Source organism: Passer domesticus, chromosome 7, assembly GCF_036417665.1.
Source record: "Passer domesticus isolate bPasDom1 chromosome 7, bPasDom1.hap1, whole genome shotgun sequence".
Lineage (NCBI taxonomy): Eukaryota > Metazoa > Chordata > Aves > Passeriformes > Passeridae > Passer > Passer domesticus.
Window position 1 is genome coordinate 41,738,635 of NC_087480.1, and position 18,444 is coordinate 41,757,078.

Sequence of the window (18,444 nt, forward strand, 5' to 3'; positions counted from 1 at the left end):
AATTTCACAAAAGTTACCTAGAAATCAAGCTATTACTGACAAATACTGATTCTGACAAATGGAAGAACTTCAAATTTTAGGGTGATGCCAACCTGCACAATGATTCACAGGAAAACAATAAAATTCTGTGTATCAAAGACTGACTAATTTTCCCCAAGTTGCTTCTTCTGTAATTCAATACTCCTTGGTACTTAATTTCTTACACTAGCACTGCTGTGAAAATTCTTAGTGTAAGAAAAAACACCTAGATTCAATTAATGACAAAATGTATGTCAATTCAAGTTACTTCACTGATACACCATTATTCCAGAACCTACTGGAATATTTTGTATTATTATGAACAAGTAATTGTGCAATTATACATACAAAATACAGCAATCATGAATGAATTTGTAGAATATCACATTTTGAACATGAACAAAGAAGCTGATAGAAAACTACAGTGGCATTCACATGCATTTTTGCCCCGCGAGCTCAGGAGTACAAAACACAACATTTCAGTGTTAACAATGTTATCCAAACATTTCCTACTTTCTGGTTCCGAGATAGGAGGGAGGCAGGGGAGAGGAAGATGAGAAAGACAACAGCTCCAGGTCCTATTCTAAGCAATATGGTTCTCCAGCTTTTTCAGGATAGATGCATTTTAAAAACCTTGCAAAAATGTCAGTGTTTTATATTTTTAAAGATTTTTTCAAAACGAAACCCAGTAAGAGACATTCTGTAATTGCTGAAAAAGTATATGCTAATATTGCCAAAGAGTGGACAATCAAATGCTGGCTTTTGCAGAAGTTATTGTAGTGGAAACACCAGATGACACCTGTGTTGACTTGACATAGTGATGATGTTTTTAACATACCTGCAATATTTACATTTCTTTATTTTCTTAAACTAGAAAAGAATTGATTATACAAACTTCTAGTCAAATCTGAACAGGAAAGAAATATTTTAGAAAAATCTAACTATTTCCAAAAGAGCTAGAAGAATTGGGATCACAAGTACAACACGAAACACTACCATACCTGCTGGTCTTCGACATGCCACAACTTAAGCACAGCGAGATGACCGACATGTTTAACTTTTGCAACCAAAAGCACTGTCTGTTTGGTAGCTGCTAGAGATGCTGACAGCAAAAGAGAACTCCAGCATGAAGTTCTTGCCAAGCCCAACTTCCCAGGTTGGATATCCATAACATATGAAGTATTTTTAGGTTTGGAAACTCTTCTCAGAGAAGTCACAGCATTCCTACAAGCTACAACACACCACCTGGCTCTCATGACATTGTGCATGTGTCGAATGTAAGACAGAAGAAGGCAGAAATGATTAAGTACAATTAAGTACAAGGCAGAAATGATTACACCATCAGCAACTGAAGGTTTAGGACTTAAAACACTTCATTGGGTAATCTTAATCCTATCCAAAGAGGTTCTCTCCGGGCACCTCATGTTAACTGACACGTCCAATTAGAGTGACAGCTAGAAAATATGGTGCAGATTTGGACCCTCACACAGCCACACTCTTTGGATTTTTCCTTGAATGGCTAAAAAGAGCAGAACTTCCAGCAAAATGATTGTGTGACATAACAGTGAAAATGCTACACTGGACTCTGCTTCGGTAAGTGAATTTATTCCATTAAAAACAAAAATTAATTGTGAGGCATCAGCCACATAATCAGTGAAGAAAAGGCAGTTAAAAATGTACCAGGGCAATATCAGAGTGCTGCAGTATGGTAGCCCCCCTGAGAGACTGCATTCATCTAATTTCACACCACACCAAAAAATGCCAAATGGCAAGGCAGCATTACCATTTCATCAGGAAATCTGACGTACAATCATTTGACTTTGCAACCTTAGATTCAGTATAACTTATAAAAATGAAAGATGTGGGATCTTTCATACAGAAAACAACTAAGAAGCAAATGGCTTAGACTGATGAAAATCAGCTGCTATTATAGAGTGTTTAAATTCAACCAGAATTACAGGAAGTAAATTAAAATGGGAATTAATAATTGCTTGAGTAAAAAGAGAATGCAAAAATTACACAACTCTTGAGAAGTTGTGTTAACAGGTTGCTAGAATCTGTACAGCAAATTAAAACTTTAATTCCATCTGGATCCATTCCTTTTGACCTACCATTTCAAAATCTAAATAAGCTATACCAAAATAGAACAGAGAAAATTAAATATTTATTTCCACAGTTGCCTGCACTCAATATTTTATTCAGGTTATATAAGAGCTATGAAATCATTCAGTTATTTTAAAAGTTTCCGAGGCTTTTCCATTGAGTACCAAAACTGGACTCAGAAGAGGGTTGGTTTTGGTTTGTATGTTTTTTTCTCCCCTCTGCTACTTAAAGGACTCTTATGCAAATTAACACTTTTTTTTGGTTTGGTGGTTTTTTTTAGGATTTACGTAGGTGTTCTCCACCTGTCACTACTAATGGTTAAATAGCACTGTGGCAGGCTAGACAGGGCCAAGTTATCAATGTTTTAGGAAGTCATTAAATAGTTATAAGGAGAATATGACATTACTTTCTCTTTCCCTGGGCTGAATGGAATTATTTACTCAACACCCAGTGGCCAAACAAGAGATACATTGAATGTGCAGAGAGAAGAGAACAAGCCCCATTCATCTGTGCACTCCTAAGGCAATTCTGTTCCTGCTGAACAGGACAGCGTTCTCTCAGATATTACTTGAAAATGCTCACACAGGGCTTCATTTTGTCATGCTGTCTATAGCTGCCTGGCATCTCCTGAATAATTTCTCATTTGTAAAACTACCTCATCCTTATCTGGCCCTCAAAGCTTTTCCTCCTGCCTGGCTCCCCAGTATTTTTTGTTTTCTTCTTCCCATCCCCGGCCCCTCCTTCTTCTCTGACCTTTATCATGTTCTATTTTAAACCTTTATTATTTCTATGAATATAAACCCTAAGCACATTACCTCCTTGTTTTATTCTCCCTCCCTTCAGCTGTTCTCATCTCACAGTAAGAACAAGAAAAGTGGTAAGAATTAAGTCAGTGGGAGAAGGTCGTAACACCCACCGATTACTACAATCTCTAAACACAATTTAGTTTTACTCAGTTCCATTCCCACTAAGTGGGCCTTTTGCTTTTGAGGGGGAACACAGCTGTCATAAATTTGCCTGAAACACACAAGTAACACACCTAGAGACAAAACAACCCATGACATCTCCTCAGTTCAGATGCACAGCATCCTGTATAAAGCTGACATACCACTCCTGACTCCTGCCCTGCCTCTTGGCTTCTCCCCGTGAGCAGAAGCCTCCACAGTGGCCACTGCAAACAGCTGCAGCACGGTTCCCCTGCAGCACTGCTCCCCTGCAGCACTGCTCCCCTGCAGCACTGCGCGTGATGGGCACGTTAGAAACAACCCACACACGAAGAAACCACACTTGAATGCTGCCTTCTTTTGCTCCAGTCAAGATAAAAGCAGTTACAAGCTTTTGGTGGATGAATTTAGCAGGCCAAAAGAAGCAAGTTCTACAAATATTCACCCATTTATTAATACAAATCAAGTAACATTAGCATTTTCAGTCACTAAAACAACAACAAAAAAACCTCCTTCCACCAGCGTAAGCATTTTTATAACAGCGAAAGTGACACTGATGAATTACTGTGGGGAGAAAGGAACACTTGCACAGTCAGAAACAGACCCACAGTAAAGCCTTTCCTTAGGAGTGGGCTCCAAGTTCTTTAAAATCAGTTCTAACGGAATGCCAGAAGAAGGAAAGAGCAGTCACAGCCAAACAAGCCTGGGATAATACCTGCAGGTAATTTTTTTTTAAAAACTGATAACTCCCTCCCCAGAAATTTATGTCCTTTTATTTCCTGCACTAAACTTTATACTCCAACAAAATAAAATATGTCCAAATTATAGCTTTCAATATCTTCATAAAATTCCAGGTCAATATATTGAATTAATCCTTGGTTTCTCAAAGTCTTAAGAAAGTTTTATTAGTTTTTAAATTAAAAGTATTGTGCCATCATGTTTTTTGAATGTGAATCAGATTATAGCTCTTGCAGAAAAGTTTAAGAAGGTCATTAATATTGTTATTGTTGATATTTTTAATTGTTCTCATTCAAACCTGTACTGAAATACAGCATAAGGCAGTAAGACATTGTGTCCTGACTGTGACTGCCAAATTTTTTTAGGTTTTTTTTTAAGCTTGTCAGTTTAAAGCAGTCAATTGGCCCTGACACATTTTTCATCCATTTACTTCTATAATAGTACCCTGAACAGCTCCTGCTTTTATTAAAGAGTGAGCAAGGACATCCTGAAATTGTCTGGGGAGGACCAAGAGCAGCAGCACCAGTGTGGGGAAACGTGGTAGAGAATGCTGGGCAGTGGGTCCCTTCAGGAAACACTCAGCACTCATGCTCACACACTTAGGGTCAAAGCCACAGGATAAAGATTTTAGTCAAACAAAGAGAGAAAACAGTAAATTACAGCTTATTTGCTAATTTTTCTCCTTAATGACCATGAAACAGCTTCCCCAGCTGGCTGCACTGCCACCCAGGACACTGGACTTGTATGAAATGAAATTAAGGACTTCTCTTCTATGAAATAGAAGAGAAGACCACTCCAACAGCAATCTAACATTGTCAGAAGGTTGAAAGGATTAATTTTAAGCCATAACATGTGCTGTCTTACCAATACAGGTTAACAGCCTTATTGCTGTTAGCTAGTGAGGAAAAGACCTCCAAAGAAAGGATAATCAGGGTAGGGGTGGGAGTAGCACACAAGAACCACATTTTTTATTTATTTTTAAACAATCATTTCAGTCTTCCAGTGTCCTTTCCTACTGAATGAGCTGCAAGATTTACCCTTCCAAACACTATGCTCTACACAATGCTCCTGTAGTTCAGCTCCATTAGAGCGAGTCTGAAATGCTAACACATTGTCCCAGGTCTGTCAAGGGGATTCAGAAGAAAAATTATAAAAGCTCTCAGAAGGGAAATCCCTTATCCTCTTCCCTTGCAAGTACAGTACTTCTGAGTGCAAGGCACCAAGGCAGTTTCCATAAGCAAGGAAAATACCTTGTCATTCACCAAAACAATAATGGGCCAAGTACAGAGAACTTTAACACACAAAACTCAGCAATTTGCATAGGCAGCCCAACAACTATAAGAGGGAGCAGCTATTACCCTGCAGGCACCATACTTCATATAATTCTACCCCAAATATGAAGAAATACATGCATAAAGTATTATTTGTTACCATGCAAATTCGAGTACTACACAATACTATAATATAATTTGCTACACAGCAAAAGTGAATTTTCATTCAAAAATCAAGAAAAAAAGAATTTAATTTTAAATTTCAATAACACTACTAGCAGAGATATCAAGCTATTTGTTGCAACTTGTTTAGCTTTCTATTATTAACAGCACTTACTCATTTACAGCAGAATTACCGGAGTCTTACCTGTATCGCACGTGAAAGGAACGATCTTCAGGCATGCTTATCAAAACATTATTTTCCGCCATTGAGTTACATTATCAGTAGAGAAAGAAATACTGTTCTGTAGTAGGGTAAGTGCTTTATTATGGGGAATTGTTGTCAGAGCACCATTCCAGTTAGTATATTAAGAAGCTGGAGTAAAGATATCCTAAGCTCCTGTAGAAAAACTCTTCTTTATTACTGAGGTAGGGAGGTCACTGCCAGACACATCTCACACCTTCAGGAATGTTCACGTTCTTTCTTGCATCTGTGGCCCTTTAAGCTCCATTCAGCCACGGTTCTGCAAAGGGAACACAAGATGCTTGGCTTGAAGTCTTATGGTTAATAACTCATCAGTATCTGCAGCTGATGTAAAAGCATAACACTGCTCCTACGAAACAGGAAACGTCATTCAAGAACTTAAAGGCAGAGCCAAAGCCTTCTACACAGACATGGCAATTCCTGTAGGCAAGTGAGAAAGCCAAAGAGGTTTAACAAAAACCAACACTCTTGTCTTGGAGACTTCGAAGAATTTACCCTTGTCAGTATTTTCCGGCCTCATGAAGTTCCAAGCAAAAACCTTAAAGCATGAAAACTACAGAATGAAAGGCTTATATAATATAGAAGAGATCACAAAGTGCTTTACGTGTAAACACTGCTGCTGAAACCGTGATCATCAGCTGAAGGCCCACAGCAGCCAGAACTGTGGGCACAATCCCATCTGCAGATCATCCACTGGAGATTGTCCCACCTGCAATACTGTAAGCACAGCAGCCAGCAAAGGCTTAAGCTCTATATTGGCTTTTCTTTTCTCTGCTCCCAAAAGAAAAGAGGGGACTATGGGAGTTTGGAGGGCAAGTGGTGTCAACACTGGCTTCCTATTCAAAAATTCTGCAGCACTGCAATGTGAGCTCCAAACTCTGCTTCAAAGGGATTGCAGAAGCCAGCATATAAATAGTAGACATGTTTGGGCTGGCTGGGAAAAATTAACAGAAAAGAAACCCTGTAATCAAAGGTTACCCACTTTTAAACATATTTTTAGTAGAGACAGTGACATATTTACGCCTCAGTACTAATATTACCTTCCTTTCCAAGTAAACATGGAGTTGTGTAATTCACAAATGCATATTTCATCAGGAGACTGCAGAGGTGTCAAAAAGACAGGAACAGAGCTCAGACTCAAAGCTGTCATCAGAAGAATATGCAAACCTGTATATTTAATTGTCGATATAGCACATGCCTTTTCCTCTCATTAGCTTTATCAAGTCCCAGCTGGGAAGATTCATGCTTCCCATCCTACTCTACCTTGATAGCAGCCCTCAAACAGACTTCCACATTCTTCCAATTAAACAAGTATTTTGCCCTTCCATGCTCATCACTAGAATTATTTGGCATCAGCAGGAGGGTGTGGGTGTATTTTTGCAATTATGAAGCGTGACACCCACAGGTTACAATAGCACTGCAACCCACACGCTGGGCAGGCTGTGTTCCAGGTATTCATTCTGCAGAAGTCTGTCCAGCCTCAGCTCAGGTAACTCATACAGGCAGATGGCCCCAAGCCACCCAAGCCTATAGAAACCCTCCAGCACTCCTGCTGCTCAGCAAATCCAAGGGATTTGGAAGTTCTCTTCCACAGAGGAACGCATCACAAAGTAAAAAGTGTGTACTCTGGTACACATAGATCAGGAAATGAAGACTGCAGTAATTTTTTGTATATTTGCACTGTAACAGTAATTAACAGAATAATTTTAAAAGATTTTTTAAAAATAAAAAGCCAACTTTAATATAAAAAAGCAGTTGTACTTAAAAGTACATCAAAATATCTGTGTTTATTTAAATATCAGTTATTTTTAGCAGTATTTTATATCAGGTGTTTACAGCTTCTCTATATTTGAGCTACACATCTGTCCTCATCATCTGACAGATGCCACCAAGAGCTGGAACCACTACTCCTGTTTTTCTCCCTCCTTACTGGCCATACAGCACATTCCTAGTCTGGGGAGGGTGATACAGACACACCCACATTGACAAACACATCATCATCACAGATCCAACCAAAATTACTGGGTCTGCTCTTCATACCTGGCTACTTCACGCGTAAGTCATTAGGATGTCAATTACGCCTTCAGCCATGCCAACATGTAATCAGTAACCAAACCTAAATCACATTAATTAGAGTGGGGAATGCAAAATGCAGGAGATGGAAGTCAAACACTTGAAGTTGTAAACACAACATTTTAAATGCACAATTTTACTTAATACAGGAAGTCCTAAGGGTGTCTGTTATTTCGAAGTAGCAGCAAAAAGCCCACAGAGAAAAGGCTGGGTCTCCTTCAGGAGAGGGAAATTAAACTGGTGTTACAGATTACACAGTTGTTTGATACCAGAACACAAATGAACATCAGCCTCACCACTTCCAGATCAAATGAAGCACAGCAGAGGTTGGGCAATCAAATGTAGCAGCCCTTCATAGCCCACAACAGACAAAACAGGCACGGTATCAATTCTTTATCAGAGGAAAATGGTGAGCCATAGTTAGGGATTACTCACCCTGGCTACAAACAGCTAAAGGATATTCAATTAAACCATCAATAAAAGGCCAATTTGCCTCAATTAAATACTCTATCTAAAAAATGTGCTTATTGCATGCAGAAAGTTACTTTCTTTTTTTTTTCTTATTACTTTCATCATGCAAACCCCATCTGTATTCATATAGCTTCTGTAAAAATCTGTATAACCACAGATTTATAGAGAAGCTATATGGATACAGATGGGGTTTGCATGATGAAAGTACATCTCAACCTTCCATTAACATGCCTGCACTGAATCAGTGACACAAATGCTAAGATTGGAATAAGGCTCACTCTCTCTCAAGAAAAATTACAGAAGAAACCAAGACCCCCTATTTTTAATTCTAATCAGTATGTTTTAAGTTCCTGACAGGGATAAAACAAAAGTTGCTATTTCTTTCCTCAAAGCCTCTATGCAAGCCAATAGTTCCAGTTATCACAGCTTCCAGACAGGTGTTTCACCTTTTAAGGCATTTTCCATTTCAGCAATGATTTGATTTCATCCTATAAATTTTATCTCAATGGTAGACAAAGAGTCTCATCAGTTTGCAATTCTTAGTTACAATAGATTTTTTCATTTCATTTTGACAGAAAACCATATTTCTGCACAGGTGAAAATCCATCAGCAAGTAACAGAAAGCCAATGCTGTGATTTATTTGCAGTACACAGAACTAATAATCACAGTACAGTTGGAGAAGATGGTTTTATTCTCCTTCATCCCCTCAAAATGGTACATTTTAAGCAGCTTCATTTGCTCCTTTCCTCAGCCCACACCTTTTTTGGAGGTTGTCAGATGATCAGAAGTTTGCCTTGCTTTGCTGATGCAGTCACAGGGCCGGGCAGCTGACACACGGTCACTGGAATATCAAACAGCTCCTTCTGCCTTTCCCTGAAGGAGACCATAAAGTGATGCCTTCTCTCCCCATCTGCTATTCCTCACAAATCTGTGGGAAAGGAGCATCTGCCAAATGAAGTCATCACTGACAGAGAGATTCAAAAGCTAATAGAGGAAAGTACAGATACAGGCAGATCTACTGCATAAATTGCATTTCCTGAGAAAAACTAGTGACAGAGACTTCTTGTTTCAAGATTAAGACAAATTTCCCAATGGTGAACTAAGTTTGAATTTCCTTTCAGAAAGATGCTACAGAATGGGTAGGAGAAAAAAAAAAAAGAAAAAAATTAAAAGAAACTTGAACTGGGTCATCTAAAAACAAAACAGAGCTTTGCATACCCTGTGAATGAAGAACCAGACTACAACAATAAAAATATACCAACAGTCTGATTACTGAAATACAGAGATCAGCTTGGTTTCAGACCTTCAAAATATAAAACAGCATATAAATACAAATAGCACAAGGAACACTCGGAAGTAAAGCATTCTCTATTTTGGTCTTCAATGCTGTTCAAGGATATTTTCAAAATTGACCAGAATTAATGGATAAGCCTAAAATAAGCCACCAAAAAGCCTTAAAATTTCACATCAAGTGTAATACTGTATTTACTATTAACATAGTAAACAACATCATCATTAGCATTTCTGCAGTAATATCTATTCCCCGTGAATAAGCCTTTAAGTAAATGTGTGCCATTCTGGGGAAAAGCTAATTTTTCCAAACCTGGAGCACAGTACAAGTGACTAGTCATGAGTATGGATCCTGCAAATACAAGAAACAACTGTACTAAGGTCACTGTTGTTATTCTTGGCAGATTAATTTTAAACTCCTCTCTGCACCACTTTTGACAGCTGTTCAACAGCTGATTAGCTGAGTGCACACAGAAACCACCTCCACTGGTGAGGTGAATTTGAGGTTTTGTTCAGGATCATGATGATGTGGAGCAATACCTGCTCTGAAATACTGCCTTTGTCTCCTGATGGATTTCTCTGTTGAGCAGAAAACCCCAGAACAAACCACAGGGATTCTTTTATAGGACTGGCTCTGCAGCATGCTAGCACTTTGCAGCTCACATCACACATTAATGGACAGAAGAGGAAAGCTGTAGTTCACAAACAGCTGAGCTGTTCCTCCCAGGTGTGAGTGACAGAGCTCCTGCTGCAGAGCCTGTGTCACTACAGAGCGTGGCAGAGACCCCACCTAAACATCCTATGCCACCAGGCTCATCAGTCAAGCTGCAAATAAATTAAACCACTATCTCATGTTCTTGGTTCAGATGCTTCCTCCTCCACCCCACCTATATTTACCATGTTGACTTATAAATATGGGCCCACACAAATCTTAGACACATTGCTGAATATTGCAGACAGCCTGAAATGCCTGGAAGGGGTGGGTATTGCACAGGCTTTGTCCCAGAGGTGATGTTGACTTGTAATCCTATCAACCCCACTGCACCACAAGCCTGGATTTTCACTTATTCCAATAGAAAATGGAACATGAGGGTTCCTCTCCTTTGCCCAAACGATGTGCACAGAGCTATCTTTTATTTAGAAAATCGTCATTTCCTTGCTAGAAAGAGAATCACCAAATTGTAACTGAGAGCATAAGGCCAGACAGGCATTTTGTAACCAGAACTGACAGATGCAGAGCTAACTGCCTTTTGTGAATCAAAAAGAAAAGGATTACTAGAGTGAGGGAGGGAAACTTGACTCTGTTATCTCTGAAATTATCCCATCTCCCTTTTTAGCCACTTAATGCCCAAGACTTAATGACTTCAGTAACCAGCAGTCTTTCCAGATGGTCAAAAGAAGCACAAAAGGTTATAAAAGACCAGAAGAATACCAATAATAGAAGTTCAGATACTCACAACAACCCTCCTCAAACAATTAAAATAATTGCTAAATGAGTAGTTACACAAATACTATCACTGGCTGTCACAAACTCCTGAACAATCAGATTCGTCTCTTCATTCCTGTCCCTAAAATCTTTGTAGCACTGTACAAATCAAGAACAGGGTTTCTGTCCAATTATTTTAATTCACTCATCAATTTACTCTAATTTATGACTACAGGAAGAGAAACCTCCTAGTGACAAAGGAGAACAAGTATCCCCAGAACAGTCCCAAAGAGTCCCAAGTAGGTACACAAAATAGTTTTACTTAAAATATGAATAACTGTATGAAACAAGGTAAGGAAAATATAGCATAAAACCACAAAACTACGTGATATAAATCACACTAGTTTATGAAGCTCTATTTGTATTTTTTTTAAAAACCTTTAAAAACATCCTAGCAATGAGACACTCATTTCCATATTTAAAATTCATTTTTAAAAGACAAACAAATCCCCCACAACAATGACAGGCATCAAGAACAGCTGGAAATGAAATCCTGGATTTGAGAACTAGAGGAACACAGCTACAGAGCAGAGTCCAACATCCATTACCTAATTGCTAACGTGGCCCTGCATTATGACAGACATGGCAACAACAGAGATATTTAATTTACCACTCTGTACAAATTTTTTGTCTGGGGTTTTCTTTATTTCACTGGTTGCCTAAACCCAACAGACCCTGCTCGTGGTAGGGTCTAAAGTCAGGCAAGAGAAGGTTCATGTCCTTCATTCCCAGGTTAACCCCTCTTGCTGCCCCTGCGCTCCCAGCTCTGCACAGCTGCAGGATGCCCGGCTCTCCCAGCTCTGCTAAGGCAAACACGAGCCTGTAATGCGGGACCATTTCCACCTGCCCTCTGGCATTTCCTGTAGGTACTTTCCGCCGACTCTGTAGATTAGGAGAGGATTTTTGTTCTGAATGGAGTCTTTGGGGCTTTAAGTAATGCTAAAGGTCTGCAACACGCCAAGCCTTTCAAACTTTGTATATCCTGCTTATTGCTTTTTCCCTTCTTTGTCTGAGAGAACCAATATTTAACTGGCAAACAGCTTGCTACCGACTGTACATAATTACTGTCCAGTGTGCAGGTTAAAGAACCCAGTGCAGCTAACACATGAAACCACGAGTATTTTTATTATACAGACACTCCTGCAGATACTTAGTGTAATCTATTTAAATCCTGAATTAGGGGAATCCCACATTACGATAAAATAAGAAAGGAGAACATGGAGTGTCAGCAAAATATAACTAATATATCCATCATAAAACTAATCAGGCTACTGAAAACTAATTCTACATGCAGCAAGATTAAGATTTCAGATACAAAAACGGTGCAGAATAAGATCACAGTCAAAACAGGTCAGAATTTTTCCACATATTTGATACATCAAGGTATTAGGATTCCTTATCCTTTTTCTTCTCTGATTTTTATCAGAACCAAATCCAAGTTTATTTACAAATTGTCATTCACAGACTGAAAACAAATATTGCACTGCCTTCTTTCCAACATCTCCCACAACTGGGGATGAGATTTGCATTCAAACACTTTAAGTGCACAAATACCACAACAGACTGCAACAACAGTTCACAACAAAGCAGTAAGAGATCCTTTTATTCACAGTGTAACTTGAAATCATTCCCAATAAATCAGTAACAGCTTTGTTAGCAAGTTCTGAAGGTAAATTTGAGCCCTGCTCCTTTGGGACAATCTCACCATGCAAATGAACATATATGGGCCTCTCCCAGGCAACCAGACACTCGGCTACCTTCAGTTTGGGAACTGGAGCATGTTATCCAGTATGAAAGAACCCCACAGAGGAGGGTTCAGCACAAAAGGCTGGCTATTTGCACTTAAGCTGATAGAGCAAGCTGCTCACAAATCTCTACAATAAAATGTTCCACCTAGCTTGGCTCCTTCTTAGCCTATGAAATCTCTTAAAAAAGAGACCCTGGTATGTAAAAAAAGAAAGAAGACAAAATTGTACAAGCATCTTACACAGAAATGGAAGGAGTTACCTTATAATTCTATTAATTAATTTTTTTTAAAAACTAATAATCCTTAGAATCACTGGCAGTAAGACACAGTAGCAATTTCTGTGAAGCAATATAGCTGCTGTTTCAAAATTCCTAGTTGGCACTGTGGTGCTCATTCAGAGCCAAAGCAGACTTTCAGCATAATGAATCCTTACACTCCAGCAAGGCTTCACCTCGCAGGGAAGCCTTGCTTCTACCTCGTACAACCTCTGTTACACAACTGCAATCATCCACGACAGGTTAATGCCAGCAGCACTGCCTGGTGCATCACCTGTGCCCCTCAGTTCCCAACTAACAGCAACCACTAACATCCCCTCTAATGAGTCACAGCTACATATAGCTGTACTAAACAGCTAAACAGTAAAAACACTGACAGGTACAGTATATTTATAGCATATCACCCATGGAGATTTAAGGAAAACAGTATTTGTTGAGGTGCCAAGTTGTAAATTGCTCTGCATATTCATTCCAATGCTTGGGATGCAGCTGCAAATCTATTGAGAATCTCCTCAATGCAGTTTCTTCCATCAGGGTGATGACTACTGGACTGCAGCCCATTTTGCCCCCACTGCCAGTTTATCCACTCTGTACAGGCATTATTGCACTGATAGAAGTGGTCACAGTAGCACATCCTGTTCTCTAACAAACCAACTAGGTAAGGTCCAAAGTGCTGCAGGCAAGGAACAAAACTCCTCAGAGTATACTAACATGGCAATGGGAGGAAAAATAGTGTAGCAAACAGAAATAACAAAGAAATAATAGATTTAGAGAGCCTTCTTTATAAATCACATGTGGTTTATATTCCCTGTAACCCAGCTGAATGAAAACTTTCCTTCCTATAATGCAAAGAAGTTTTACTATATGAACAAGTAACATATTCCTCAAACACTGCCAAATTTGAGTCCCAAGAGGCAACTTGCCATTGATCATCTGTTCAACGCTGTATGTGTTTCAGAACATCTCTTGCCAGTCCTTCCACTTCTGCTTTTCTTGTGTTTTGCATTCCTAATATTGTGGTCTTCCACAAAATAATACCTTCTTTCCCTTTTGGATATTATCACTTGTAGAGCTGACTTGCTACTAAATGGCTAAAGAAAAGTTTAAGGTTTTTTCTGGTACCTGGTATCTCTCTCTGCTTTTCTTTGCAGGAGCAGTGATAACAATAACAGACTGACCCTTCAGAAAGTCTTAATCGCTCACTCCTCAATAAAAACCAAGTTCATTAAGACATTAACCTTAAAAGCTACTGAAACCAGGACTATAGTTAGAGATCTGGGCAGGACTAAGTCGTGGAAAGTGAAACTGACCACACAAAGGCTACAATAAACCTGGAGGACAAAAGTAGAAATATGTTGGCTGTTAAATTTTAAAAGTGGAAGATGAGGAGAAATTTTAAAAATTATAAATGCTAAGAAAAAATCCCTTTATGTTCAGTAGTTAAAACTATGGACAAAGAGCATTTCTTTTTAGAAAAAAGCTTTTCAAAACTTAGTCTGACCTTCGAACCATCACTTTGTGAAGTAATTCTGCAGCAAGAGCAGCAGCAATGCACAATCCTAAGTAGTTTTAAGATGCTTGAAAGAACTACAAGAGCATTTAAACAACAGCATGCTAAATAAAGCAACTGGTAAGACTCACACAGGTTTCTTCTAGGCCAGTAAAACTGTCTTAGATTTCAGGTAAGTTTTGTCCCAGCTTTATACGGAAGTAACTGGAAGTACAAAGTCCTTCCTACTGCAGAGGGATGCACAGTCCAGAAGACTTGCTAACCATTAATTAAACTAGTAAGAAGGAACACTTGAACATGCCTACAAATAAGTTTAAACACACTACAACTATATATAAGCAACGAATTTAGAAGAACTGTATTATGAGGAGGTCTTTTTTGCTAGCATTTTCAGGTCTAACAGAACTATCACTTGAAAAAGAGGCATAAAGTTTCCAGACAAAATTTAAGCAGGGACTAGAATCTCTTAACTGATCTTTTTGAGATGCAAGACTCAGCACGTTTTTCCAAATTCTGAGAAGGTTGCACAGCTCTCCATGGCAACCCAGGATACATGAGCCCTGCAGTCACTGGCAAGGATCTAAGAGGAACAGCACATTAGGCTGAAAAAGCCTCTAAAGCAGAAGAAAGGCCACAGCTTCAGGGTGGGGTAGAATTTGTGTCTTGGCAATCCGGTCAATAAAGGCATAGAGAGCAGTTTCTGATTTGCTGTACTCCTCCACAGGAAAAATGAAAAAGCAACAGAAAGGCAGGAACTACACCGAAAAAACCTACAGTCTAGTAGATAAATGAGACTAGGTTTGGTATAATCGGAGTTCAGAACAACACAATGCCTAACTCAAACTCTCGAACAAGAGTTTAGACTTGCTCCCTGTACACCTCACTCCTTGCAGATTCTTTGGTTCCGGTTCTATCGCCGCCTGTTTCACTCCTGCCCTTACGCTTTCATTTCGTTTCCCCATCTCGTTAGCACAAGTGCCCAAAGCCGCCGCCGCACCGCCCTGCTGGCACCGGCTCCTTCAGAGCCGCCGGGGCGACCGTGCCACACAGCCCACCCGCGCCGGCACCGGCAGCCCCCGCCTTTGTTGGCCAAGGGCGCCCGGCGGCGGCCGGCACACGGCACCGGGCCGCACCGCCGCTTCAATGGCCAACACACCGCCCCGCTCGGCGTCGCGGCACTGCGGGGCCGCCTTCCGAGCCCCCGTTCTGGCACCCAGCGCTCCCCGCCGCACCGCTCACCTGTGCGCCGGGCCGGCGGGGCTGCGAGAGGCCGGCGGGGCTCCGAGGGGCCGGCGCTGTGCGAGCCGGGCTGGCTGGCGGCGCCGAGCGGGGCTCTGAGGGGCGGCGAGCCCCGCCCGCCCACGCGCAGCCGCTCCTCGAACCCGCCAATCACCGCCGCGCGCGCCCGGGCCCAGGGGCGCGGCCGCCAACGGCCGGCGCGGCCGCATCATCCGCACGGACCAATGGCGGGCGGGGCGCGGAGCGGGAGCCGCGGCACCGCCCGGGCCCGGCCGGGAATGGCACGGCCGCGCTGCCGCCCATGGGAAAGAGAGGCTGCAAGTGCCCCTCTGCCGCCTCGAGCGCCTGCAGATAAGGTGAAACAATGCATTTTGTGTTGACGAGCTGCTAATTGATTGCATTTTATTTGATACACCGGGGCGAAAAGTAAATTGGGATAAAAGTTTGTCATCTTTAGCTTAATGCTCTAGACAAAGAAACGCTTTAGAGGGAGGGAGGAAAGGGGTGGAGGGATGTGTTGGGGTTTTTTCAGCCTGAGGTTGAACTCCAGTACCACTCGTGGCTCTGTTACCAAGTTTTCTTGTCCTCACCACTACAGTGGGATGAATGAGCAAGGACAGGGAGCTGGCAGCAGCTGCTGCTCCCGATGTTTTTGGCATTTTTAACTTATTTCCTTCAGCAGACTTGCACTAGTGCAAACATGGAAGCATCCATGTCAGCACGATTGCTCTAAAAAAGCTACAGTAGAGATAATTAAATATTAATTATATAGATAACTAGGTAGTATTGTCATGTATATTTGAGTATAAAATAACTATTCCTCATACATTCCAGATTTTGATCCATGCAATAATAAAAGCTGTGGACAAAACCTGCAAAGCAATGGCATTGATATTCTATGGAAACTGGATATGGAGACTACAAAAAAGTGCAAACTGTCAGACTGGATGAAAACCCAAATGAATAATTCATTTTCAGATGCATTAGGCTGTAGCACAGATGGAACTGAAGAGGAAGAAGATTACTTAGTTGATAATGGAGACGCAGGAATAAGCTGTAAATACAACAATAACTCAGATAATTTGAATGCCTGTAGTTGTACAAAAGATATTTCTGGTATTCTAAACTTAGCCTGTTCTGAAGATAACAAAAACATAAAAGCAGCAGCCAATTATGAAACTCCTCTACAGCCTGCAGAATTCTCCAGTTATCACAGAGGCACCAGAGGAACAACTGGAGTTCCAACTGAAATGCCTGGAAGTGAAGCTCCCTTTCAGAAGGAATTACCTGTTGGTAGCTCCAGTACACCAGATAGCAAAGAACAGGTAACTGCCTCCAAGATGTCCAAGGTCCTCCTGCGTCATTTTCCTAGGGGAGAGCTACTAAGCACATGCCACTTAATTGAATGTGAGACAATACCAGAGGTGTCCTTTACTGAAAGTATCGATGACACTGGGAGCAAACCTGAGCCTTCAGAACACAGCAAAGGCTCTTTAGTGTTTGAACAATGGGCAACGGGCTCTGAGGAGTATCCTTTAGAACAGCACGAAAAACTAAAGGCTCGTGACAAAAATGGAAACTCATTAAATGGAAATAGATCTGTTTCAAAGAAAGCTATTTTTTCTTCTGGTCAGTGTAGGTGCAGACAAGAATATTCCCAATTGATTAATGAGACTGGAGATACACACACCTTTCAAAACATGAAAGATGAGAGAGCCCTGTTTAAGAGAACAGTTTCACCCTGTAAGCTCCAATACGGCCAAGGACAAGCTCACTATTGCCTTCCTGGCTTCTCTGAAATTGCTTCACAAGTTCAAGTACCAAAAACACCTGACAATATTACCTCAATTCCTTCAACTGAAAGAGAAAAACCCTTTCCTGTTTTGCAAAGTAAATCAGTAACTGTGAACAACATTTTGGAAAATAATAATTACTTCAATTCTGCTGAAGTAGAGAATCAAGAAGAAAGGAGTATTTCAGAACTGCTGCGACAGCTACAGGTAATTAGGATGCTTGAAGAAATTGTTCCTACTGGATAAGAGCAGTTCATTGTAAGAAGATATTCTTATCCCATAAAATGTAACATGACTAGCTCTATAGGCACTCTGTAGGGAGCAGTGAGTACATCATCTGACTCAAAAACTACTTTCACAAATAAAGTTCTGTTGGACTGTATACTGAACTGTCATTACCAATTATTTAAAGGCTAAGTAGTATTTAATACTCCAGTATTTAACACTGGACCATTGTTTGTGATGATAATGATTTGATCTTATCAAATCATTAGGAAATCCACTATAAAGTGTTATTTCTAGTGTTAAATGTTTAAAATCATTAAAAATACTTCAAATACATTTTTAAGAACAAGGTTCTATTTTTTACTGTGCCCATGTTATGTTTTTTCACATCTAACACCCTTCAGCTACTGAGACTGGTATTTATTGACAAGTCAGTTCTCTCTAAAGGATTTTTTTGACAGCAATATTTCTTTTACTGTTGTGAATTTATTTTAAAGCTTGTTAGTAATTAGATAACCACTGCTCAATTTCATGCCCTGACATGGAGCTGACTCACTGAACTTTACAGGTTCTTAATAATGCTCCTAGATTTACATCTTAGTAAACTGCTTGAGATACAACAAGTTTTAATACTTTTCCCTATTATTTCCTGGCTGCAAATGAGATGCTGACACAGCATGCTGACATCCAGAATCATATTGACCATCTGAGATTTAATCCTAAGGTAAATCTCTCAAAATACTTTTTTTAAAGTCATTCTTCTTTACCTCCAAGAGTATGACTATCCCCCTAAAACTATTTTGTCACATTCATATGGTATTTCCCATTTATACAAA

The 18,444-nt window shown here is 40.2% G+C and overlaps 2 protein-coding genes across 10 annotated transcripts in view; one reads left to right on the forward strand and one right to left on the reverse strand.

Annotated features, from left to right (window-relative positions):
• GPSM2 (G protein signaling modulator 2) overlaps positions 1 to 15,830 on the reverse strand; it is a 26,596-nt gene extending 10,766 nt beyond the window's left edge. Inside the window, exons 1-2 of one of the 3 annotated variants that reach the window (XM_064428001.1) lie at positions 15,591 to 15,730; positions 5,442 to 5,757 (exon numbers count right to left, since the gene is read on the reverse strand). In XM_064428001.1, coding sequence (XP_064284071.1) covers positions 5,442 to 5,503 — 62 coding nt within the window. In that variant the 5' untranslated portion in view covers positions 5,504 to 5,757; positions 15,591 to 15,730. Of the gene's footprint in view, positions 1 to 5,441; positions 5,758 to 8,801; positions 8,945 to 15,590 lie in introns of those variants that run through there. The other 2 variants (XM_064428002.1, XM_064428000.1) reach the window with 2 other exon arrangements.
• AKNAD1 (AKNA domain containing 1) overlaps positions 15,823 to 18,444 on the forward strand; it is a 14,869-nt gene continuing 12,247 nt past the window's right edge. For 5 of the 7 annotated variants that reach the window (XR_010366249.1, XM_064427991.1, XM_064427992.1 and 2 more), the window contains exons 1-3: positions 15,823 to 15,946; positions 16,425 to 17,590; positions 18,273 to 18,332. Coding sequence is in view for 6 of the 7 variants with exons in the window: in XM_064427991.1 (XP_064284061.1) it covers positions 16,502 to 17,590; positions 18,273 to 18,332 (1,149 nt within the window). In the remaining variant the exon portion in view is untranslated. The remainder of the gene's footprint in view (positions 15,947 to 16,424; positions 17,591 to 18,272; positions 18,333 to 18,444) is intronic. The other 2 variants (XM_064427995.1, XM_064427996.1) reach the window with 1 other exon arrangement.